This window comes from Gadus morhua, chromosome 22 (assembly GCF_902167405.1).
Source record: "Gadus morhua chromosome 22, gadMor3.0, whole genome shotgun sequence".
NCBI lineage: Eukaryota > Metazoa > Chordata > Actinopteri > Gadiformes > Gadidae > Gadus > Gadus morhua.
The window spans coordinates 2,684,325-2,711,212 of NC_044069.1; the positions used below are offsets into that span (position 1 = coordinate 2,684,325).

Sequence of the window (26,888 nt, forward strand, 5' to 3'; positions counted from 1 at the left end):
TAACCGAATACATTCATAAAGCCATCAGGGAATCTCGTCCCTCGATGTGAAAGTACGTTCGGTCCTAGTACTTCCGGTCCACCGCAGGCTCCTCATCCGTCGGGGATTCAGCGCGCTGTAACCTGCCACCTCACCACTAGAGGCAGCCAGTCCCGGACACAAGAAGACCGCTTCTCAGGTGCAGGCGGAGGGGCCTCCCTCCGGAACAGCAGGTGATGTTCATGTGATGCTGTGACTCTCGATCTGGGCGTACTGGCTACTTTTTAGTCGGTCTAAATATGAAAATATGAAAAACACGTTTTTGCTATAGCATGCATTTAACATGTATCTATAGCATATATTGATATAAGCACTTATTTATAGCATATGTATATATGTTTAAATTCTATTCTGACCTCAAACAGATAAACATCGCTGTAGTTGACTGAATGCTCATTTGAAGTACGTTTGCTAGCCTTGATTGCATGTTAGTTGATGAAACTACATAATCAAGCATTCAATCAAATACAAATCCAGACAAAAACAATTATGCTTGAAAATTGATATTTAAAGTGTGTGTTTGTGTGAGTGTCAACACACATGAACTAACCACACAGAATAGTTATGCATTTTATTCTGAAAACAATTCAAAAGCATATTTCTGGGGACATTTCTGTTCAGGATGCAATAAAATAAAGGTCTGTTACTCTGACTTTATTAAACTAAAGTATTGGAGTGTTATGGTTTAGCTCGCTGTATGTTATGACATGTTATGAGTTACAATCCTTCTTCCACCAATCATCAGAGGGGACGTTCTGTTGCCCCAGCAACCAGCGGTGGAGTCGTGATGTGCTGATTGGTTGGCGTGCTGATATTGGGCGGAGCTACTTCTTAGCACCCTCTGTCTCACTGTTGGTCAGCGGGGCCAAAGCAGGGTCAATCAACGACGTGGGCGGGAACAATTTGAACCAACCAATCACCATCTGGGATAGGTCCAGATCGTCCAATAGGATCTGAGCAGCTCCCATAAAGGATTTGTGATCCATTCGACCGTAGTCTCCCCACACGATAATCTAGAGAGAGACAGGCAGAGAGAGACAGGTTTGGGGAGAGACAGGCAGAGAGAGACAGGCAGAAGTACACGTTTAGGGCCCTAGTTTAATGGTCTGAAATGCAAGTGAGAAGCGCCAAGCGCAAGTAGCTTTGTGGGCGGTTCTATGGCGATGTTGCTATTTTACCGGCGCATAAATGACTCTTGCACCCGGCGCAAATCTAAAAAGGGTTGGTCTGATGTAGCTTAATTACCCGTAGGTGTGGTTTGGGCGTAACTTGCAATAAACCAATGAGAGTGCCATCTCCCATCCCCTTTAAGAGCCATGAGCGCATTTGAATCTGACAAGTTGATATTTTGACGTTTGCAGTCTACGATGAAACAGATGCATGAGCACATGAATTTCAAACTTCAAATGGCTCAGTTTATGGCCAAATAATATGGCCTACTTCACACATGGAATAGCGTTTTCTTCCACAACTTCAGAAACAGTGAGTCCTCAAATAAATTTCGGCAAAGAAAACTTATGATATGCGGTAACTGTGGTTTATTTGAAGATATACGCAATACATTAACAAACATCGTTTCCTACCAGTATTGTATGCATTATCGTTATCGACTTGTGTTCCCAATATGCATGTGTCCCCCGTTAACATACATTGCCATGGACTGTATTATGCGTTACGTGTTTAGTTTGCGTGTGTCTATACAGATGGACGCACACACGCGCGCCCGCTTTCATTAGTTATTTTAGACATACACACATGCGCACCCGCATTCATTCATTCTTTTCAACACTCACTCACGGTAAAGCAATGTTTTCTCACGATCATATACTCGTCAATCCTAAAAGTTATGGGCTTGTACACGATGTCTGTGTCACGAAAATGTGTTTGCTGTACGGTGTTTGCAGATGCATTGAATCAAAAGTACAGCTTATTACCGCTGTATCAGTTGTTCTTTCCCAAATAATTTACCAAGAATGTGTGGCTAGGTAGATTGAGAGAAGTAAAGTGTATGCGCGAGGTGCACAAGCAACATTATGCATGCGCCCTTAAAATAGCATCTGAACAACGCGCCACTGACTTTAAACCAGGTATTTCCTGGTTTGTGGCGCAATTGTTTTCTGAAACTGCAAAATAGCACCAGGGAACGTCTGCGCCAGAACACGCCTCCTCCTTTCGCCGAACCGCCCCTTGGGGCGCAAGATCATTCCCTAATTTACAGGCGCGTGGCGGTGGAGGGAAAATAACGCTCTGCGCCAGTTGCAAACTAGCAACGACACATGCGTCAGTGTAGAAAGTCAATTGCGCCGGAAGCAAGATAGGAACCCTGAGAGAGAAACAGGCAGAGTGGGACAGCGGGACGGAGAGCGAGAGATACCTGAGGGTAGTGGTGTAACGGTGTAACAGTAGAGCTGTTCAGTACGCCCTACTGTTACAGTACAGCGTGTTGAGGGGTTACAGTAGAGCATGTTGAGGGGTTACAGTAGAGCGTGTTGAGGGGTTACAGTAGAGCGTGTTGAGGGGTTACAGTACAGCGTGTTGAGGGGTTACAGTACAGCATGTTGAGGGGTTACAGTAGAGCGTGTTGAGGGGTTACAGTAGAGCGTGTTGAGGGGTTACAGTAGAGCGTGTTGAGGGGTTACAGTAGGGCGTGTTGAGGGGTTACAGTAGAGCGTGTTGAGGGGTTACAGTAGAGCGTGTTGAGGGGTTACAGTAGAGCGTGTTGAGGGGTTACAGTAGAGCGTGTTGAGGGGTTACAGTAGAGCGTGTTGAGGGGTTACAGTAGAGCGTGTTGAGGGGTTACAGTAGAGCGTGTTGAGGGGTTACAGTAGAGCGTGTTGAGGGGTTACAGTAGAGCGTGTTGAGGGGTTACAGTAGAGCGTGTTGAGGGGTTACAGTAGAGCGTGTTGAGGGGTTACAGTAGAGCGTGTTGAGGGGTTACAGTAGAGCGTGTTGAGGGGTTACAGTAGAGCGTGTTGAGGGGTTACAGTAGAGCGTGTTGAGGGGTTACAGTAGAGCGTGTTGAGGGGTTACAGTAGAGCATGTTGAGGGGTTACAGTACAGCGTGTTGAGGGGTTACAGTAGAGCGTGTTGAGGGGTTACAGTAGGGCGTGTTGAGGGGTTACAGTAGAGCGTGTTGAGGGGTTACAGTAGAGCGTGTTGAGGGGTTACAGTAGAGCGTGTTGAGGGGTTACAGTAGAGCGTGTTGAGGGGTTACAGTAGAGCGTGTTGAGGGGTTACAGTAGAGCGTGTTGAGGGGTTACAGTAGAGCGGGTTGAGGGGTTACAGTAGAGCGTGTTGAGGGGTTACAGTAGAGCGTGTTGAGGGGTTACAGTAGAGCGTGTTGAGGGGTTACAGTAGAGCGGGTTGAGGGGTTACAGTAGAGCGTGTTGAGGGGTTACAGTAGGGAGTGTTGAGGGGTTACAGTAGAGAGGAGGTACCTGCAGCACCTTGCCCTCCGGCGTGTCCTCGAACTGCAGCTGCTGCTGGTACAGCGGGTCGGGGGACTTCCTCGCCAGGCGCGTGCGACGCTTCAGGACACACTTCCCGTTGTCCACCAGGTACACCTTCACGTACGGAGCTGCACAGATTCGCTCCGTCACTCATTTTTATTTATTTGAACTACTTTCGTTTTCACGTCGTGGGGCATTATGGGTAGCAGGAACAGGTGACTGACAGGGGGTGGCTCTCACTGGTCCCTGTCAGCCTCGGTACGACCAAAACAACCAGAGGAAAACAAGCAGATAGAACATGTGCTAGGGCCATTTCACCATCTGGCTGAATCAACAAAAAACGTTTTGATGATTATTATTTAGTTATTTAGTAGTTAAAGGTTGTATCAGCCCTCCCACGTTTCGTCCATCCAGTCAAAACTATCATGAACGCAAAACCCCACAACACCCACCCCTGGTCAGTGATTGGTTGGAACACTGTTTATTTTGGTTTTGAGTGGTTGGTAGTACCATTTGTTTTTGTGTGCGATCTCGGAGCGCAGCCTGCCTACAGAGACGTGTTTTTTTGACGGCCTGCTTACGGGGCGGGTAGCTAGCGGAGCTTGAGGAAAGATCAGACGAATGTGATCATTTATGTTTCGGCCTAGCATCGCTGAACCTTTAAGTGGTGTACCTGGGACGTTGTTCTTGGTCCCCTGTTTACCCACAAGCCCCCTGGCTCGGATCACCTCCACGTCCAGACGCTCCTTCCTGTACACCATCCCGATCTGGATGTCACCTGACAGGAAGTGACATCACACTCATCAGCAACCGCGTTGCCACACTGCACAGTGTGATTCCCGAATATGTATGGACTGACCCATTGCAGGTGTGGCCAGGGTCTGGCGCCCAGCCAACTGGGCGGGGCCAAGCCCATCCAGGAAGCCATTGAACAGCCTATCGGAAGCCAGCTTCACCCCCGGGAAGATCAGCCTATCACAACACGGGAGAGGTCAGAGTGTGTGTGTGTGTGTGTGTGTGTGTGTGTGTGTGTGTGTGTCTGTCCGTGTGTGCGTGTGTGTGTGTGTGCGTGTGTGTGTGTGTGTGTGTGTGTACGTGTGTGTGTGTATGTGTGCGTGTCTGTATGTGTGTGTGTGTGTGTGTGTGTGCATGCCTGTGTGTGTGTGTGCATGCCTATGTGTGTGTGTGTATGTGTGCATGTCTGTGTGTGTATGTCTGCATGTCTGTGTGCATGTGTGTGTGTCTGTGTGCATGTCTGTTTGTGTGCGTGTGTGTGTGTGCGTGTGCGTGTTTATGTGTGTGTGTGTGTGTGTGTGTGTCTGTCCGTATGTACGTGTGCATGTGTGTGTGTGTGTGTGCGCGTGCGCGTGCGTGTGTGTGTGTGTGGGGGGCCCTACGCTCCGGGCGTGGGCTCCTCAGCGTCCAGGTCCCTGCTGGGCTGTCTGGTGAAGCGCGCCCTGAAGTCCACCGCCAGCCCCGTCTCCACGCTGCGCTGCACCGGCAGCCGGATCACCTTTTTCTTCTTCTCCTCCTCTGTCAGTTCAAACCGGTTCACACTGCTTTACACTAGTCCACACTGGTTTACACTGCATTCAACTGGTTTAATAATAATAATAATGATACATTTAATTTAGAGGCGCCTTTCAAGACACCCAAGGTCACCTTACAGAAGCATATAGTCATCATTCAAAACTATGTAAAACAGACTAGGAATAAAAGGAAAACAGAGGTTAAACATGAAGAATAATAATAATTAATAACACTCAAAGACGCCTAAAGTGAAGGGGGGACCTCACTAACCACCTTGTGGTTAGCAAGTTTACACTGCTTTACACTGCTTTAAACATGTTTAAACTGCTGTACACTGGTTTACACTGGTTTACACTGCTGTACACGGGTTTACATTGATTTACACTGGTTTACACTGGTTAACAGTGCTTTACACTGTGAGGTGTTCTTTTCCTCTCCAGACCAACTGGTTTAAACCATATGTATCTGGTTTTATTTGTCCTTGTCTGAAAGGGTTTGGACTGGTCTGAACGGGTTTGGACCAGTCTGAAATGGTTTTGACCGGTCTGAACGGGTTTGGACCAGTCTGAACGGGTTTGGACCGGTCTGAAGCGGTGCACTCACCCTCTGGGTTGGGCTGGGAGGAGCTCTTCTTCCCCAGGCCGACCATCCCCATCATCCGGGCGCCCAGGCTCGACCTCCTCTTCTTCTCATCGTCATCATCGTCGTCCCTCCTCCCCAGAGAGCAGATCTCCCCCGCCGCGGCGGGCGCCTTGGGGGGCGGGGCCCTGGAGGACACGCAGGGAGGGGCATGAACCCAGTCTAATCCAGTCTAATCCAGTCTAGTCTAATCTAAACTAATAAGGTTTAAATTAAATGAATCCAGTCTGAACTAATCCAGTCTAATCCAGTCGAATTTTAACTAATCCAGCCTAAACTAAAATAAGACAGTCTAAACTAATCTAGTCTAATCTAAACTAATCCAGTCTAATCTGAACTAATCCAGTCCAATCTAAACTAATCCAGTCTAATTTAAACTAATCCAGTCTAATCTAAACTAATCCAGCCTAAAGTAAAATAATACAGTCTAAACTAATCCAGTCCAATCTAAACTAATCCAGTCCAATCTAAACTAATCCAGTCTAATCTGAACTAATCCAGTCCAATCTAAACTAATCCAGTCCAATCTAAACTAATCCAGTCCAATCTAAACTAATCCAGTCTAATCTAAACTAATCCAGTCTAATTTAAACTAATCCAGTCTAATTTAAACTAATCCAGTCTAATCTGAACTAATCCAGTCTAATCTAAACTAATCCAGTCTGAACTAAACTAATCCAGTGTCATTTTATCTAATACAGTCTAATCCAGTCAGAATTAATCCAGTCTTTTCTAAACTATTGCGGTCCAAACTAAACTAATCCATTGTAATCTAATCTAATCCAGTGTAATCCAGACTAGTCTGACAGTTTAAAATCCTGTCTCTTACTTGGGCTTCTCTGGCTCCTCCTCCATGTCCTCCCCCTCCAGTGACTCCCCCTTCTCTAGGGACGGTCTGCTCTCCCCGTCTGACCCCGCCCCCGCGCTGTCTTCCGATTGGCCCTGAGGGGCCTCAGAGCTGCTGGATTTAGCCAATAGTAAAGGAGAATGCATGCAGACACAAAACGAAAAGAATGAAAATTGAAAATACTTGCAGCCAAATGACTAATGCTAACATGCTAATGTTACTGAGAACCATGCTAAGAATCAAGTTAAAGGCTAACATGCTAATGTAGCTACACACCAGACTAAGAATCAAATGACATGCTAACATACTAGCGTCACTGTAGGGTGGTGGTCGGGTGGGATTAACTGGGTCGTTTTAGGGTGGGGTTAGCAGGGTGGGGTTAGCAGGTTGGGGTTAGGGTGGAGGTATCCCCTGATACAGTGAGGTGGGGTTAGGGTGGAGGTATCACCTTAAGCGGTGAGTTGGGGTTAGCAGGGTGGGGCTAGGGTGGAGGTATCACCTGATAAAGTGAGGTGGGGTTAAGGTGGAGGTATCACCTGATACGGTGAGGTGAGGTTAGGGTGGAGGTATCACCTGATACGGTGAGGTGGGGTTAGGGTGGAGGTATCACCTGATACAGTGAGGTGGGGTTAAGGTGGAGGTATCACCTGATGCGGTGAGGTGGGGTTAGGGTGGAGGTATCACCTGATACGGTGAGGTTTAGGTTAGGGTGGAGGTATCACCTGATACGGTGAGGTGGGGTTAGGGTGGAGGTATCACCTGATACGGTGAGGCGGGGTTAGGGTGGAGGTATCACCTGATACGGTGAGGTGGGGTTGGCAGGGTGGGGTTAGGGTGGAGGTATCACCTTAAGCGTGAGGTGGGGTTGGCAGGGTGAGGTTAGGGTGGAGGTATCACCTGATACGGTAGGGTGGGGTTAGGGTGGAGGTATCACCTGATACGGTAGGGTGGGGTTAGGGTGGAGGTATCACCTGATGGTGTCGGACGCCTCGCTGCCCCTGGTGGCTCCAGACGATACGTCGCCCTCTGATGCCTGAGTGAGGATACAGTACCATAAACGGGTCAAATATAGAATAAATATATAAAATATATCATATCTACCAAATATATGTACGCATAAAATATATATATTTGAAACATAAATATATATGTTGAATAAATGTACACATCAAATCAATTAAACATCTTCTATCTATGAAATGTATACACACATATATATATATGACTCACCTTAGCCGGAAGGACTCCAACTGGAGAATGAGACAGAGAGCAAATGTCAATCTACCATCACAAGGATTTATATTTCAAAAATGACATCTGCACCGATGTACGCTGTGGGCTGTTGTTCTATTACCACGGTCTGTTCCATTACCACGGTCTGTTCCCTTACCACGGTCTGTTTCCTTACCTGTTCCCTTACCACGGTCTGTTCCCTTACCACGGTCTGTTCCATTACCACGGTCTGTTCCCTTACCACGGTCTGTTCCATTACCACGGTCTGTTCCCTTACCACGGTCTGTTCCCTTACCACGGTCTGTTCCATTACCACGGTCTGTTCCCTTACCACGGTCTGTTTCCTTACCTGTTCCCTTACCACGGTCTGTTCCATTACCACGGTCTGTTCCATTACCACGGTCTGTTCCATTACCACGGTCTGTTCCATTACCACGGTCTGTTCCATTACCTTGGGCTGTTTTCGCCTGCTGGTCCTCCCATTTGACCTCTGTACAGGCAGAGAAAAAACAATTGGTCTCTAGTGACACAGTACCCCGGAGAGACAATAACCTGGAGAGAGATAGTACCCTAGAGAGACAGTACCCCGGACTTGCCTTTCCTTGATCCTCCTGGGGTCGTTGGCCGTTTCTCTTGCTCTAACAAACAGACAGACAGACAGACAGATGGGTGAATACAGACAGACAGACAGGTTTAAATAAACAGAGGCTATAATATTATTGTCATTGTGTCGGTGATGATGGACAGACAGATTGGTGATGACTTAAATAAGTAAAGATACAAACCTGAAGTCTGGGATGATGTAGGGGCGGGGCCAGGTGCAGGGGCGGGGCATGGTGTAGGGGCGGGGTCGGGTTTAGGGGCGGGGCCAGGTGTAGGGGTGGGGTCGGGTTTAGGGAGGGGGTCAGGGGTTGGTGCGGAGACAGGTGTAGGGGCGGGGCTTGGTGTAGGGGCAGGTGTTGGGGCGGGGCTTGGGGTAGGGGCGGAGACAGGTGTAGGGGCGGGGCTTGGGGTAGGGGCGGAGACAGGTGTAGGGGCGGGGCTTGGGGTAGGGGTGGAGACAGGCGTAGGGGCGGGGCTTGGGGTAGGGGCAGAGACAGGTGTAGGGGCGGGGCTTGGGGTAGGGGCGGAGACAGGTGTAGGGGCGGGGCTTGGGGTTGGGGTGGAGACAGGTGTAGGGGCGGGGCTTGGGGTAGGGGCGGAGACAGGTGTAGGGGCGGGGCTTGGGGTAGGGGCGGAGACAGGTGTAGGGGCGGAGACGGGTGTAGGGGCGGGGTCTGGTAAATGGGTGGGGCCTGATGTAGGGGTCGGACCAGTTATAGGGGCGGGGCCAGGTGCAGGAGTGGGGCCTGTTGAGAGGGCCATGGCTGGGCCAGGTGTGTGTGGGAGACCAGGTGTAGAGGCGGAGCCTTGTGCGTGGGCGGGGCCTGGAGTGACTGGGGGAGCAGGAGGGGGCGGGCCTTGAATCCTTATGGCTGGTGGTCCATGATGATTGACAGGTGGGGGGGCTTGTTGGAAGGGAGATGCTTGGTGAGGGGCAGGAGCCTGATGGGGAGGGGCTTTTAGAACGACCGACTGAGCAGCCTGAGGAAGGACTGGGGGAGGGGCTTGGCGTGGGGGAGGGGCTTGGTTGTGATGAGATGCTAGTGGAACTCCTGTTGACCAATAGGAATACATGTAACGAGACATTAGTTAGTTTTAATTATAGACTGGGTTTAACTATAGACTGGGCATAACTATAGACTGGGTTTATCTATATAGACTGGGTTTAACTATATAGACTGGGTTTAACTCTAGACTGTGGTTAATTCTATAGACTGGGTGTTTAACTCTAACCTTTGTTAACGTTGTAACCTTCGGACAATTCAGCTCGGTCTGAATAAAGACACAAAGGAAGAGTAAGGATGGAGAGAGAGAGAGAGAGAGAGAGCAGTTAAGAATATAACTTTGCATTGTGTAGCATCTTATCCTAGCTATCTTTGTTGTGTACGGGGAACGGGTCAACCTAGTGATTGCTAGTGTGCTCGGCACTTGGTTCTATGAACATTCGTTTGGGTGTGGGCGGGCTGTCTGTCTGTCTGTCTCTCTGTCTGTCTGTCTGTGCCTGTGTGTGTGTGTGTGTCTGTGTGTGTGTGTGTGTGTGTTACATACATGTGACCTGTGAAGGGGCGTGGGGCAGCTGTCTCCCAGATGTCCCATTTGGAGAGAAAGCCCTACTCACAGACACACACACCCACACACACACACACCCCCCCCCCCCACACACACACACACACACACACACACACACACACACACACACACACACACACACACACACACATTAATACACTCAGCCTAGCACATTCCAGGCAATCAGATGAGGTGGATTTGTCACCTGACAGGGCCGGGCGACGAGGGGGCGGAGCGTTGGGCAGAGGGGGTGGGGCGTACGGCAGAGGGGGCGTGGTCAGACCGCAGGTCCACTGAGCGTGAGCGACCGGAGCTGTCATGACTATCCATCCCTTTGCTTGCTCTGCAGGAATAGTGGGTTACATCACCATGACAACCACGCACCTCCTCAAAGCCATCGCCATGACAACCGTGGAAACCATGTGTCAACAGATTATGTTCATGTTGACATGTTTACCTTACTGAGACACGTAGAGATCTATAGTTATAGATCCAATAGATCTTTAGCTAAAGATCACATAGATCTATGACTATAGATCTATTGGCACTATAGTATAGATCCAATAGATCCCATAGATCTATAACCAAAGATCTATAGGCACTATAGTAATAGATCCAATAGATCTATAATAACTATAGATCTATTGGCAGAGGGGGCGACCATAAGGTGGCCAATAGATCTATAACTATAGATCTATTGGCCACCTGATGGAGATCTATAACTATAGATCTATTGGCACTATAGTAATAGATCCAATAGATCTATAGCTATAGACCCGCCCTCTACCACCACATCTATACTAATATACCTGCTCTATCTGTAGATCAATGGATGTAGATCTGTTCTATTTATATCTGTACATAGAGCTGTATACCATTAGATATAGACCTGTGTTTACCTGACGAGCTCATCGTCCAGGGCATCAGGCTCGAAGGGGAAGTGAGGGATGAAGTCCTGGCTGCAACCGAGACATGCTAACCTGTTAGCTCTTTGTCATTAGTAAACATGCTAACCTGTTAGCTCTTTGTCATTAGTAAACATGCTAACCTGTTAGCTCTTTGTCATTAATAAACATGCTAACCGGTTAGCTCTTTATCATTAGTATACATGCTAACCTGTTAGCTCTTTGTCATTAATAAACATGCTAACCTGTTAGCTCTTTATCATAAGTATACATGCTAACCTGTGAGCTCTTTATCATTAGTATACATCAGTGGAGGCTTCTCCATTGAGGAGAGGGAGGAAGATCCTCCCTAACATTGTTGAGAATAAAAAATGTAGATTGCCCAGACTATTGTAATGAATTAATGTGACTACTTTATTGCCTCTGAATATATAATGTTCGTTTCCCTGGGTAAAGGGACATTAGCACCCCCTATCGCCTATCGTCAATTATTTCAGGGAGGAACGTCCTCCCTTTGCCTCCGTTCACTCCCATTCATTTCCCCGAAAGTACTGGCGGCCGGTGGATAACATGGGTTTCAATGGGAGAGAGGAGGAAAATCCTCCTCTGAGTGGGTGGGACCTTAAGGGGTCTGATTCGCGCAAAAATCTATCCGTCTGCGCTATGAACCAATAAGCAGGATCCCTGGATGTTGAGCAGTGTTGCCAGATTGGTCAGATTTCCCACCCAATTGGGCTACTTTTAACCATGTTAGGCTGGAAAAATGATCATTGGGCGGGAAATCTGCCCAATCTGGCAACGCTGTCGATAACAAACCCGGTCTGCATTGCCGCGGTGCTCACTGCAGACGCAGAGCAAGTGAAATCTGCGATAGCGAGATCCGAAATGCACAATGGAAACATTGGAAACGGAGGACATTGTTAATGTCTTGTTACAAAAATCATTCCATTCATTCACTTACAGTGCTAAGTTAGCGACCAAAGAAAGAGGTAGACCACTTCCCAAAATCAAGGTCACAAGAAGTAATGGCAACGTCAGTGTTGTGAGTGGCACATGGTTTGCTAGGTACGCATGGCTTACTGGTAGCATTACCGTTCTTGTTGTTCTTTTACTAGTTTGTTACTCTGACCGCTCTGTTTGATATTGTGGAAAGGGTGTTAGTGAATGATTCAGAGCATGATGTATTTTAAATGGCATCACTTTGGTTCTTGAGTCTTTTCTTAAAACAATTGTTACTGAAAATAAACATAGCTAATAACTACAGTCAGTGAGGGCAAAAATAGGCCCAATGAAAGGCCCAGATTTTTTTATTTACTTTTACAAATCAATAGTAGGCCTGATTTGACTAATATGCTTTGCATCCTTTCCTTCTCAAATTACAGTGATGCCACTGGTGGCTTTGTATACATTTTATTCACATAACTCCCTCCCTGCTATTTTGTAGTTCACCAAAACACCCTGAAACAACTTGAGTCTCACATTCTTATGCCACCATACACCAACAGTGCAAGCAGGCCAATGGCAACCAAGCGCGCAGTCCTTCCTCCCTCACTTTAAAAACCACCAGCCGCCACTGGTATACATGCTAACCTGTGAGCTCTTTATCATTAGTATACGTACTAACCTGTTAGCTCTTTATCATTAGTATATACGCTAACCTGTTAGCTCTTTAACATTAGTATACACGCTAACCCATTAGCTCGTTGTCATTAGTATACATGTTAGCTCTCGCTCTCATTATGACCCACTCCACTATACACTGTAGTACTATCTAGTGATGCATACTGTGATACTTTACAGGACGACTCTCATACCTGAAGTCATCAGAGTTAGGGTTCACCATGGGGGGGGTCCAGGGGGCGGAGCTAGGACCAGCGGAGTATCTTCAGGGGGACAACGTCAGTCTGTCCTTTATCACAGTCTGTCCTTTATCACAGTCTGTCCTTTATCACAGTCTGTCCTCTATCACAGCTACAGTCTTTCCTCTATCACAGTCTGTCCTTTATCACAGCTACAGTCTGTCCTCTATCACAGCTACAGTCTGTCCTTTATCACAGTCTGTCCTTTATCACAGTCTGTCCTCTATCACAGCTACAGTCTGTCCTCTATCACAGCTACAGTCTGTCCTCTATCACAGCTACAGTCTGTCCTCTATCACAGCTACAGTCTGTCCTCTATCACAGCTACAGTCTGTCCTCTATCACAGCTACAGTCTGTCCTCCATCACAGCTACAGTCTGTCCTTTATCACAGCTACAGTCTGTCCTCTATCACAGCTACAGTCTGTCCTCTATCACAGCTACAGTCTGTCCTCTATCACAGCTACAGTCTGTCCTCTATTACAGCTACAGTCTGTCCTCTATCACAGCTACAGTCTAAGATAAATCATAGTATTTACAACCATTTCTTATGTCTAGTATTAGTACTAGTGCTACTCTCATACCGGCCTCCTAAGTCCAAAGAGTTGGTTGCAGAAACCCTCTTCATCAGCCTCCTAAACACACAAACACACACACACACACACACACACACACACACACACACACACACACACACACACACACACACACACACACACACACACACACACACACGTCATTATATGTAGTATCTTTGCAGTAGCTGTAGTATTCTATGTAGTATCTGTAGTATTCAACGTAGAACTCTAGGTAGAACTCTATGTAGCATTCGGTGTAGTATCTGTGGTACTCTATCTAGTACTCTATGTAGCCCTCTATGTAGTACTCTACGTAGTACTCTATAGTACTCTATGTAGCCCTCCATGTAGCCCTCTATGCAGTACTCTATGTAGTACTCAATGTAGCCCCCTATGTAGTACTCTATACTCTATGTAGTACTCTATGCTCTATGTAGTACTCTGTGTAGTACTCTATGTAGTACTCTGTGTAGTACTCTATGTAGTACTCTGTGTAGTACTCTGTGTAGTACTCTATGTAGTACTCTGTGTAGTACTCTATGTAGTACCTGTCCAGACTGCCGCTCTGGCCCACGTCGGAATAGGTCCTTGACAACCTGTTGTTGCGTAGCAACCGTACAGCATCGTCGCGGTAGAGCGGATAGAGAGAGGCACTGGGGGAGAGAGAGCATCACTTAATACTGAGCTATACTGTACTATACTATACTAATAATACTAGAGTCACATCACAGTACTATATACTATAATACAGAGAGAGGCACTGAGGGAGAGAGAGCATCACTTAATACTGAGCTATACTGTACTATACTATACTATATACACTATACTGTACTATAGACACTATACTATACTATACACACTATACTATACACACTATACTATACACACTATACTATATACACTATACTATACTGTATATACACTAAACTATACTAAATACACTATACTATACTATACTCACAAACACACACAAACACACACACACACAATCACACTCACACACACACACACACACACACACACACACACACACTCACACACCCACACACACACACACACACGCACACACACACCCACACATACACTCAAACACACACACACACACACACACACACACACCTTTGTGGAGACGGCTGGCTTGGGGAGCGTGATCGACTCCTGACCAGCTCAGATCGAGAGCCGTGATTGGTCACCATGACTTGGTCTGGAACAGAGAGGGCGGAGCTCTGGAAGTCCCGGCCACTCTGTCGGTAGTCTGCCAATTAAAACCCAGCATTATAATGCATAGTAATGGAGGGGGGGGGGGGGGGGGGGGGGGGGGGGGGGGGGGGTAGGGGGTAGGATGGTGGGTATGGGGGTAGGAGAGTATGTAGGAGGGTAGTTAGGGGGTAGGTAGGGGGTACCTGATATGACTCCAATGCCTTCCTCACAGTCGTAGTCTGAGAACTCCCCCTCAGCCGTCCTCTGGGACCCTGGAGACACAGAGAGAGACTAGCACACATGAACACACCTGACGTGTGTGCATGTGTGTGTGTGCGTGTGTGTGTGTGTGCGTGTGTGTGTGTGTGCGTGTGTGCGTGCGTGCGTGCGTGCGTGCGTGTGTGCGTGTGCGCGTGCGTGTGTCTTACTGTACAGGCGTCGCTGCAGGTAGGGGGAGGGGTTTGGGAGAGGAAGTGATGTCACATCATGGCTCTGGATTTTGTACCAATGAGGCTGATCATCCAACAGGGCCGATTCCAGCTCTATCAGGACCTACACAGGAATATACACACATACAAACATGAAGATTTACACATATATACAGGAAGATGTACACATATATACATGCAGCCTGGTCCTCTATTTGGGTTACGGGGTTAGTGGACCAGGCGTTACCTCTCCCAGGTAGCAGCGGTCGTCCTCGCGGGTGTGGGCCTGGTCCCAGGCGGTGAGCTCCAGCGCCCGCAGGCTGAAGTCGCGGCGCGGCAGCGGGCCGTACATGAAGCTCTGGTTCCAGCGAGGCTCCACCGTCTTCTTCACCGTCTTTGTCCTCCGCTTGGTCTTATCACTGCAGGGCAGGCACACCGTCAGCTGGTAGCACGTGGCCTAGCTACTGGCTTAGCTACTAGCCTAGCACCTGTCCCAGCCAATAGCCTGTTTTCTAGTCAAGCTACTAGCCTATCGCCTAGCCCTAGGCTATCTTCTAGCCTAGCGTAGGCATAGGTATAAGCCAAGCACTCAGCCTAGCTAATAGCTAAACCATTAGCTAAGCTATTAGCTAGCTTAGCAATTTGCTAGCACCTAGCCTAGCTCCGAGCCCAGCTACTGTCCTAGCATCTAGGCTTGCACATAGTTCAGTAACTGATCTAGCACCTAGCCTAGCTAGTAGCTTAGCAACTAGCCAGTACATAGCCCAGCTACTCGCCTAGCATCTATAATGGGTGTTGGACTAGCTACTAGCCTATAACTGAGCCTAGCACCCAGCCCACCTATAGCTTGGTCAGTGTGTAGTTTGTTTGGGTTTGTTCATAATTGTAATAGTTTGTATCTTCATGAAGGGGGGGGGGGGGGGGGTAGTTAATGTTAGGTAGCTAGTAGGCCTAGTATTTTTTTTTTCTTTGTGAATGCTAGTTAGTTAATGTTGGGTAGCTAGTAGTAGTTTGTTTCTTTGTGAATGCTCGTTAGTTAATGTTGGGTAGCTAGTAGTAGTTTGTTTCTTTGTGAATGCTAGTTAGTTAATGTTGGGTAGCTAGTAGTAGTTTGTTTCTCGTGAATAGTAGAGTTGCTTAAGGTTAGGTAGCTAGCTAGTAATAGTGGTTAGTAGCAGCGCCCTGTACCTGCGGTCTGGGAGGAGGTACATCTGGACGTAGGGGTTCCGGGGGCGTCCGTCCTCACGCACTGGGAGGTCTTTGGCCCCCAGGACCGTGACCATCAGCTGGTGGCCCAGCTTATCGTACCACAGCTTCACCTGCAGGGGCACAGGAGGCCACGTCAATACCTCCTCCCTAACCCTAACCCTAACCCTACCACCTCCCTAACCCCATCCCTACCACCTCCCTAACCCTAACCCCAACCCTACCACCTCCCTAACCCTAACCCCATCCCTACGACCTCCCTAACCCTAACCCTACCTCCTCCCTAACCCTAACCCTAACCCTAATTGTCGGAGAACGCTCCAATTCAGAATGCATTGGTTTACATTTCGTTCTGTGCTGCGCTAAAAAAGTCTGACAATCGTGATCTGGGCCACGATGCGCACAGATTAACGTTTGTGCGCATGAGCACGAAATCGCGCGATACCGGGTTGATATGTATATGTGTCCCTGTACATATATAGTGTGTGTATATGCATATGTATATGTGTCCCTCTACATATATAGTGTGTGTATATGCATATGTGTCCCTGTACATATATAGTGTGTGGATGGTCTATAGTCTGATGGATGGAGAGATGGAGGGAGTGAGGCAAGGAGGTGCGATAGGGAAGGTCTTCATCTGTTACCTGAACTCTAGGAACCGCTGAGGTCCAGCCAGAGGAGCCCTGTAGACACACACACGCACGCACGCACACACACACACACACACACACGCACGCACGCACGCACGCACGCACGCACGCACGCACGCACGCACGCACGCACGCACGCACGCACGCACACACGCACGCACGCATGCACACACACACACATTTACGCACACACACACAAACATTCACGCATTTACGCACGCACGCGTAAACACACACACACACAGATGGTGTTTGATATGGAGTGTGCTCATTGGTTTCATGTGTTTGAGGGGGACTGCTGTTGGTCCATGACTCTCCGTTGAGGTGATCCACTGTTGATGGTGAACCTGACGGGGAGGAGAGGTCACGACCTCTCCTCCCCGTCACACTAACTACCCCTAGAGGGGGACCCCAGTTATACTCACCGAGAGGCCCGACTGGACGCCTCGCAAGGGGGGCTTCTGGGGGTCAAAATAACCTACAGACACACACACACACACACACACACACACACACACACACAAACACACAAACACAGTTTGAGATTTGACCTTGTGACAGGGTGTGTACTGTATCAGGGCCTTCATGTCAATTTATGTAAAGGTAGCCTCACAAAACAGTCAGTCAGGTGACTTACCCTAACAGTCAGTCAGGTGACTAACCCTATCAGTCGGTCAGGTGACTAACCGTAACAGTCGGTCAGGTGACTAACCCTAACAGTCGGTCAGGTGACTAACCCTAACAGTCGGTCAGGTGACTAACCCTAACAGTCGGTCAGGTGACTAACCCTAACAGTCGGTCAGGTGACTAACCCATGAGACTCACCTGGGTCCATGTGTGTGGGTGAGTTGTCTGACATCTGGGCAGAGTCACTGGAAACACAACAACAACAGGTTAGCGTCAGAACTCATCACTAGCTACTAGGGGTTAGGGTTAGGGTTAGGGGTTACGGTTAGAGTTAGGGTTAGGGGGACGGACCTGAGAGCTCGGGACACCAGCAGCTCTATCTGCGGCTGAGTTTTAGACTCCAGGATGATGTTGTAGACCTCCTTGAAGGTGGCTCCCTGCAGGGGCCTCCCGTTCCACTCCAACACCTGGTCACCTGGTGGACCACAGCACAGAGCATTAGTCCAACCCTAACCCTAACCCTGGTCACCTAGTGGACCACAGCACTGATCATTAGTCCAACCCTAACCCTAACCCTAACCCTGGTCACCTGGTGGACCACAGCACTGATCATTAGTGTCACCTGCCCCCTAGTGGTGGACCACAGCACTGATCATTAGTCCCACCTGCCCCCTAGTGGTGGACCACAGCACTGATCATTAGTGTCACCTGCCCCCTAGTGGTGGACCACAGCACTGATCATTAGTGTCACCTGCCCCCTAGTGGTGGACTACAGCACTGATCATTAGTCCCACCTGCCCCCTAGTGGTGAACCACAGCACTGATCATGAGTGTCACCTGCCCCCTAGTGGTGGACTACAGCACTGATCATTAAGGGATGATTATGGTCCCACGTTGACGCAATGTGAGGGGCTTAAGGACCTGTTACGTCCTTGCGGACCCTCCTTGCGTTCACTGCAAGAGAACGACGTGCGCCTCCGATTTTTTTTTCCGCCTTCCGTCGAGGCGACGCAGCAGCGAGGGCTGTGATTGGCCGCTCACTAAAACCCGACGCAGAACCAAAACAGGTTCACGACTGCGTCGAGGCGTCATCGTGGTCCTTGCGTTGTGTGACGTGGGACCGTAATCAGCCCTTTAGCGTCACCTGTCCCCTAGCGGTGGACCATAGCACCTGATCATAGCTCTCAGGCCATTTGATGTGGTCAGGTTGTTTCAGACGGCGACACGCAAGACCTCAGTTTGAACTTCAGCACTCCCCCTTTCTGCCTCCTGATCTAACAGCTCATCCAGCGCAGATCTATTTCATATTAACCCGGTTCACACGTTGGCAAAAGGTTCCCACGTGTTTCCACACGGTGTGATTGATATGCGTGTGTGTGTCTGTGTGTGCGTGCGTGCGTGTGTGTGTGTCTGTGTGTGCGTGTGGTTACCTGGTCGGAGGTGCCCTACTGTGTCTGCTAGCCCTCCTCTCTTCACCTTGGTGATGAAGGCACAGAGTCGCCCGGACTCCGTCATTCTGCCCCCCACAACCTGCAGCCACAACACTCTGTTAATACCCTATAACCTAACCCTATAACCCTATAACCTACCCCTATAACCCTAAAACCTACCCCTGACCCTATACCCTAACCCTATAACCCTAACACTAACTCTAACCCTAACCACATCCTGCAGCCAAAACAGTCTGTTAATACCCTAAAACATAACCCTATAACCTAACCCTAACCCTATAAGCATACCCCAACCCTGACCCTATAACCTAACCCTGACCCTAACCGTATAACCTAACCCTAACCCTAACACTAACCCTAACCCTAACCACAACCTGCAGACGAAACAGTCTGTTCTGTACCCTAAAACATAACCCTATAACCTAACCCTGACCCTATAGCCTACCCCTAACTCTTCCCTATGACCTTCCCCTAACCCTATAACCTAACGCTGACCCTATAACCTAACCCTGACCCTATAACCTACCCATTACCCTCACCCTATAACCTACCCCTAACCCTTGCCCTATAACCTACCCCTTACCCTATAACCTAATGCTGACCTCATAACCTAACCCTAACCCTATAACCCTAACCCTAAAACCTAACCCTAACCCTAAAACCTAAACCTAACCCTATAACCCTAAAACCTAACCCTAACCCTATAACCCTAGCCCTGACCCTGGCCCTAACCCAACCTCGTACCTTGAGTCCCAGCAGTGCTCCTAACCTAACCCTAACCCTATAACCCTAACCCTATAACCCTGACCCTGACCCTAACCCAACCTCGTACCTTGAGTCCCAGCAGGGCTCCGGTGTCGTCCGCGATGCTGCCATCCTTCATCCTCTTGTTGAGCAGAATCCGACCAATCAGACGCTCCCCATCTTTGGACGGCTGCCATGTGACCGCGTGCTGGCAGAGTGACGGAAACAAACATGTGATGTGGGGACCAATCAGATGAGGCCCTGTGGTCAAGCCCTGCCCCTAGGGACTGATAGGCCCCGTGGTCTAGCCCCGCCCCTAGGGACTGATAGGCCCTGTGGTCTAGCCCCGCCCCTAGAGACTGATAGGCCCTGTGGTCTAGCCCCGCCCCTAGGGACTGATAGGCCCTGTGGTCTAGCCCCGCCCCTAGGGACTGATAGGCCCTGTGGTCTAGCCCCGCCCCTAGGGACTGATAGGCCCTGTGGTCTAGCCCCGCCCCTAGGGACTGATAGGCAGCAGGAAGTTATGACCAGTATAAGTCAAACTGCACACTAAGCGTAATTGATAATGAAATGTTATAAAGTTATATTTATAACAGTGTGATATATATGGTATATGATGTAGCTGTGGATTATTTATAATGTACATGCTTTGTATATATGTACACACATATATTTATATATATATACAAAGATCTTCTGCCCGTCAGGTCGTACCGTAGACGTGGGCGGAGTCTCGCTGTGCCAAGAGCCTTGGTCCAACCAATGGCCTTCCATGTTACCTAATTACCAGGCGACACGCATCAGGAAATTAGATGCAGTCATGTCCTTGATGTTAGCTTAGCATGCTAGCAGTACAGGGTGTAAACAAACCATGCTAGCAAGGCAAAATGTTAGCTAAGCATGCCAGGAGCAATTGATTTCTTCATCTCTCACCTAATACCTTAATATAATCATCTTTAACCTAGGATTACTATGGCATTTCTAACAAATGAGTTCTAAAGCTAACCCTCATTATCTTTTAAACAAGGGATGGGAATGTGAGCTAAATAGCTCATCGACAGCAGAATCAGAACGAGTCTGAGCTGTGTGGGCTAGCTACTAAATACCTGTCTGTAGGTACTAGCTACTTAATACCTGTCTGTAGATACCAGCTACTAAATACCTGTCTGTAGGTACCAGCTACTAAATACCTGTCTGTAGGTTCTAGCTACTACACACCATTCTGTAGATATCAGCTACTAAATACCTGTCTGCAGGTACTAGCTACTAAAGACCTGTCTGTAGGTACTAGCTACTCAAGACACTAGTTCACTAGCACCTGTATCAGCAGAAGGATGCTGAGTTTGTTGTCAAACTTGAGCTTCAAACGAACGGTGAATAGTTAGCTTCTGGCTTCTGAGCTTTTGGGTTAATAGCTGATAGTGGCAACGATGGAGAGACTTGTAGACACATCGAAAGATTCCTCTAGGTCCTCGGATCTCCTCAGTTCTCCTCTAGGTCCTCGGATCTCCTCAGTTCTCCTCTAGGTCCTCAGATCTCCTCTAGATCCTCAACTCTCCTCTAGGTCTATCTTTCTACTAGCTTCAGTAGGGCTATCTCTCTAGTAGCTTCAGTAGGGCTATCTCTCTTGTTGCTCCAGTATGGCTATCTCTCTAGATAGCAGTGGGGCTATCTCTCTTGTTGCTTCAGTATGGCTATCTCTCTATATAGCAGTAGGGCTATCTCTCTAGTAGCTAGCAGTAGGGCTATCTCTCTTGTTGCTCCAGTATGGCTATCTCTCTAGATAGCAATAGGGCTATCTCTCTTGTAGCTAGCAGTAGGGCTATCTCTCTTGTTGCTCCAGTAGGTGCCTGTGTTCATTAATCCAGGAGTCTTCTTCTTAATCCCATTAGACGGACCAAGAGGCTCAGGGCAGCAGCAGCTTTATCAGCCTAAAGCCCTCGGGCGGCCCGACCCATCGGCGTCCCTCCTGGGAGAGACATGCAGTCCTCCTTCGGGTCCTCAGCCTTCAGTCTGAAGCCCAACTCGCCACCTGAACCCCACTCACTGTCTGTGGGAGGAGCTACGAGATCTCTGAACCAATCACAAGGGTGTAATCTCTGACGGGTTGGCTTCTGACGTCGAGGAGTTAAGTTAAGTGATGGTAACTAGGCTGTTGACGGATCAAACTGGCTGGACAGGGGCCAGAGTAGACGGCTTCACCAGGTTACCCTCTATGGTTTAGGTGAGGTTAGGGGTTGTGGTACTGGGCCAGGGCTAGGATGATGTTATTGGTTAGCATGTTAGTATGGAGGGATTTACAGTCATACTCCTCACAGCTGGTGAAGTTGAGGGTTAGGGTTAGCTGGTGTAGTTTAGGGGTTAGGTGTGTAGGTTTGGGGTTAGGGGGTTTGGGGTGAGGGTTAGGGGTTTGAGGTTTGGGGTTGGGGTTAAGGTTTAAGGTTTTGGTTTTGGGTTAGGGTTAGGGTTAGGGGTTATGGTTAGGGTTAGGGGTTAGGGTTAGGGTTAGGTGTTATGGTTATGGTTGACATGCAAGACTTACGGTCGTAGCCCTCATAGCCGGCGTAGCTGAGCTCCTCCTCCGAGCTGCTGTAACCACCAATCCCCTGCAGCGTGGCCATCACATGGCTGTACCTCGATGTCTCATTGGCCCCCCTCCAGGGGGCGTGGCTTGGGCTGAGTTGTTGCTGGGAGGCGGAGCTGTGATAGGACCGCTCCGGCGAGCTGAGGCGCGAACCCATCTGGCGGAGGCCTGCGACTGAAACCCAAGGCAGGGTGAGCCCGAGAAAAAGGCAGCGCCGTGACGACAGAGGTCTGGGGTTCGACTCCTTACCCTGCCCCCGCGCCGGGTTGGCCAGCCACATGTTGCTATGACGATCCTCCGGACGCATAAGCCCCCCCCCTGCGCGAGCGCCCGCTCCCCGGGGGGCGGGGCCAGGCCGGGGTCACCCCGGTAACACGCCTGGAACTGCTCCTGGCAACGGCGACGGAGCTCCCCCCCTCCACCACCTAGAGGGTGGAGGAAAGGGGGGGGTGGGGCTGAGGGTGGAGGAGAGGGGGGGAGGGTGGAGGAAAGGGGGGGGTGGGGCTGAGGGTGGAGGAGAGGGGGGGAGGGTGGAGGAGTGGGAGGGGCTGAGGGTGGAGGAGAAAGAGGGGCTGACGGAGGGGCTGAGAATGCTCTGCTGCTCTGTAACCCTGGCAACCGAGTGATGCTCAGTCCTGCCTGTCAAAGAAGCAAACAGAACAGAAAGATAATAAAGTCAGATACACACACACACACACACACACACTCACACACACACACACACACACACACACACACACACACACACACACACACACACACACACACACACACAATAACACACAGTAACACACAATAACACACAGTGACACACACACACACACAGACACACACACACACACACACACACACACACACACACACATACCCAGCTGCTGGCGGTCAGATGGGCGTTATGGATAATCCTTCTGATGACATGTCACATCATAGACAGTTCGGCTCCGCCCCTTTCAGGATATGACATCATACAAAGAACCATAAAGATATGTCCAATTGTTACTAGGGCTTCTGTTTATCTGAGTGAGTGTGGTTTTTTTTTGTGCATGCATATGCCTGTGTGTGTGTGTGTGTGTGTGTGTGTGTGTGTGTGTGTGTGTGTGTGTGTGTGTGTGTGTGTGTGTGTGTGTGTGTGTGTGTGTCTGTGTGTGTTTAACTGCGTGTGCGTGTGTGTGTGTGTGTGTGTGTGTGTGTGTATATTTAGATTCTTAAACCTTCAGATCAGGATGATTATCTGATTACAGCCTGGAGCCTCTGCCTCTCCTCTCTCCTCCTCACCTCAATATTATCAACAATGCTAAACCTGATATTATTAGGGATTCACCATTATCTACGGATACCTTCTGTAGCCTACGTGTACTGGACAGTGTTGGGCAAGTTGCTTAAAGGAGCAAAGCATTATTTATTTATTATTTATTTACATTTAGTCATTTCAAAGTAATTAGCAGCATTACAATGTTACTGTCTTTGACATTCCACTACTTTTACATTACTTTTGGATTACTTTAATCAAAACAACAGATGGATGGATTTGGTGTTCTCAATAGATCTTCTTGTACTCAATGCAGCTCATTTATAGCAGGAGGCAATGTGGTATTGCATAATGACTGGTCACAGTCTTTTTATTACACATATGTTGTTTGTGGATTTAAATGATAATTTTTCATGCTAAGAGTTTGACCGTTTATTGTGCAATTGTTCAGTTAAAGGCTGTAGAGAAAACACAATAGACCTCTGAAGAATAAGTCCCGCCTCCGAGGCTCCTGGTTCCATCGGTTAAATGTCTATGGGAAACAACATGTTTTTTTTTTAATGATCGTACATAACAAACTCTGTAGGTGGTGAAGAATTAAAAATGCTGCACCGTTGTGTAATAAGATAAGATAAGATAAGATATAACTTTATTAATCCCCCGTAGGAGAAATGTGTTTGTTGCAGCAGCAGTGGAAGGACACAGGACAAAATAACAATGAATAATAATGCCTTACATTACTGCGTTACAGCAAAAAGTAATGGATTACAGTAATGCATTACTTTTGGAACGCGTTCCTCCCAACACTGGTACTTGATATGATTGTTATTATTCTAAAGGGGAAACGCCCAATCTCAGCCACTGACAGGTGACAGGTAGGTTTCTCAGACATGTTTCCCGGTCCAGCAGTTCTCCAGAAAGTTTGGAAGCGATTCGCCGATGGGGGGCGAATAACATGCCTCATCAAATTGTCCTTGGAGAGTAAATAAAGCAATCAAAGATTTTGCAATAATCACTCAATCACAATTCCGCTAACAATGGAGTAAGGTCCCGCTGCAGCCTGTAGAACATGGACATCCAACGTCCAAGTGCTCTCACGTGACGACAAGATGGCGGACGCGGTGAGACTCCTTAGCTGTGTCCCTATTCCTCTACGAATAGTCAAATCTCCTGTCCTTTACTGAACCTTTGTGGAAAACGTCATCGGGTCAAGGAGAGATGAAGATGTGCTTCCTTTCAAACATAGGAAAAGACAGCGCTGTTTAAAATAGATTTTGACTCCACTTTTCCTGGGAGCCAGGGATCCTGACCTCTAGTGTTTCTATGGTGGAACTACAGTTTTCCGAAGCTGGTCTACAACAGGGGTTCTCAAAGATTTGACAGCTGAGGGCCAATTTAGGAACCCAAAATTTGACTGAGGGCCGCCAAAGGAAAAAAATTTAGGCGGGTAACGCCGTCAGCATCCCAGTGGTGAAAAAAAACCTTGCACCGTGGACCTCTGGGAGGGAGGTCAAGTGAGATCTAAATCACAAAACTGAGGTTCATCCTTTCAAAGTAATGTACAGTCGGATAAAACTAACAAATAACAGGATTGAATTGAAAGCTAGAGAGAGTCGACTTTTCTCTTTATATTTATTTATTTTTGTTTCAATTAATATTGATATAATAAAAAAAAAAACGTACTGGCAATGATGGAAAAGTATAAAAAACGACTTCACGTGACAAATGAAGAAAGAGGGAACAGAAATTGTTTGCTTTGCAAAAAACGTCTTTATTTTTATTTTCTTGTGGTGTAGATTGTGTGCTTAATAACCATATATATATGATTTCATATATATGCACAATTTGCATGCACAATAAAGCACACATAAATTTGGCGTGCAGCATTTTCATTTTCACTCGGGGCTAAGCCCCGGATGTTTATGAAACCTAGAAATCCCCACCCAAATCTATTCTCTTGAGTAGAGGCAATAAAAATGCGATCTGTGTGGAAGAGAGACGGAAGGAGAGGAGAGAAGGAGTAGAGGGGAGAAGGAGAAGAGAGAAGGAGTAGTATTTAGTGAACAGAACTGTATGGAGTGTATCTTTTGTGTGTGTGTCAAAACAAAAAAAGTCTTCATTCAATTCACCTTACTGTGTGCGCGAGTGAGTGTGTGTGTGTGTGTGTGTGTGTGTGTGTGTGTGTGTGTGGGGACCTAGTTAGTATCTACATTCAGTTAATGTTTGGTGTGTGTCTATTTGGTGTGTTTATATTTATGGTGTGTATCTATATGGTGTGTAACTATGGTGTGTGCGTATCTATATGGTGTATACCTATGGTGTGTGCATGTATATATATATATATGGTTTGTATCTGTCGTTTGTGTGTGCAGTTGTATCTATATGTTGTGTGTATCAATATTGTGTGTGAATCTATATGTGTGTATTGTGTGTGTCTATATGGTGTTTGTCTGTATGGTGTGTGTCTGTATGGTGTGTATGTGTCACACACACACACACACACACACACACACACACACACACACACACACACACACACACACACACACACTCGCGCACACAGTAAGGTGAATTGAATGAAGACTTTTTTCGTTTTGAAGTTTGAATCTAAATCAGTCAAATCAGACTCATCCCTTTAATTAATAATAATAATAATAATAATAATAATAATAATAATAATAATAATAATAATTCATTTTATTTGTTGAGCACTCTTCATTCTAGCAGAATCTCAGAGTGCTAGTATACAATTTTTAAAAAGTAGGAAATGCCTTTATGAATAAAAAGGTTTTTAGGCCAGTAATTAAAATGAGAAGTCATTTAAGATCAAACAGAGCTGAAATAGCCTCTCACTGTTACCAAGAAGACCACAGGGTGCCGAACCTGCATTGAGTTTTACTAGCTCACCTGCCGCAGCTCGCCTGCCAGGTGGTTTTCTTAATTAGTTAATTGGTTGCATCTGGTGCGTTTCACTCAAGAGGGAACCGGACAGTACATTTGTTTGTGTACTGTTTTGCTCTGTTGTGACTTATTTAACATCTCGTCCAGTTTCACAGGTTAAAGACTTTTTGAAGTAAAGAGGAGCATCTCATCTGAACCTGATGTGAGTAGAATTGTGTGCCAAAGCACCACTGACGTGACTTGTATGTTGAATCAGTGGCGGCTGGTAGTTTTTAAAGAGAGGGTGGAAGGACCATGCAATTGGTTGCCATTGGCCTGCTTGCACTGTTGATGTATGGTGGCATAAGAATTTGAGACTCAAGTTGTTTCAGGGTGTTTCTGGTGAACTACAAAATAGTATGGAGGGATAGTTATGTGAATACATTTGATACAAAGCCACCAGTTGCATCACTGTAATTTGAAAGCTGGTGGGCAGCATGTCTTTGAAATGGTCTACAAGTACAGTAGGAAAGGATGCAAAGCCCATTTTTCAAATCAGGCCTACTCTTGATTTGTAAAAGTAATTAAAAAAAATCTGGGCCTATTTTTGCCCTCA

The 26,888-nt window shown here is 47.7% G+C and overlaps 1 protein-coding gene across 1 annotated transcript; it reads right to left on the reverse strand.

Annotated features, from left to right (window-relative positions):
- Positions 1–596: 596 nt before the first annotated feature.
- On the reverse strand, positions 597–22,453 carry rims2b (regulating synaptic membrane exocytosis 2b). Its single transcript, XM_030347685.1, has 33 exons — positions 22,393–22,453; positions 22,102–22,317; positions 20,274–20,338; positions 19,648–19,767; positions 18,795–18,894; positions 17,716–17,839; positions 17,563–17,609; positions 17,163–17,215; positions 16,732–16,770; positions 16,067–16,197; positions 15,126–15,297; positions 14,879–15,002; positions 14,654–14,722; positions 14,370–14,505; positions 13,799–13,903; positions 13,257–13,307; positions 12,629–12,697; positions 10,809–10,868; positions 10,115–10,252; positions 9,889–9,950; positions 9,574–9,612; positions 8,523–9,392; positions 8,334–8,375; positions 8,189–8,227; positions 7,735–7,754; positions 7,476–7,537; positions 6,487–6,618; positions 5,622–5,785; positions 4,886–5,021; positions 4,348–4,460; positions 4,162–4,266; positions 3,477–3,616; positions 597–1,052 (listed from the first exon to the last, which is right to left on the reverse strand). Exons 1-33 carry the CDS (start codon positions 22,448–22,450, stop codon positions 864–866), a joined length of 3,990 nt encoding a protein of 1,329 aa, XP_030203545.1. The 5' UTR covers positions 22,451–22,453; the 3' UTR covers positions 597–863.
- Positions 22,454–26,888: the final 4,435 nt, after the last annotated feature.

Bases quoted from the DNA above. Each gene is read 5' to 3' on its own strand.
- rims2b (XM_030347685.1), bottom strand. From the start codon at position 22,450: ATGCGTCCGGAGGATCGTCATAGCAACATGTGGCTGGCCAACCCGGCG. The intron at 15,298-16,066 runs GTACAGGGCGCT...CCTGCCCTGCAG, and splicing joins TACCTCCTCCCAGACCGCAG to TGATAAGACCAAGCGGAGGA. The intron at 5,022-5,621 runs GTGAGTGCACCG...TTGAACTGACAG, and splicing joins CTCCCAGCCCAACCCAGAGG to AGGAGGAGAAGAAGAAAAAG.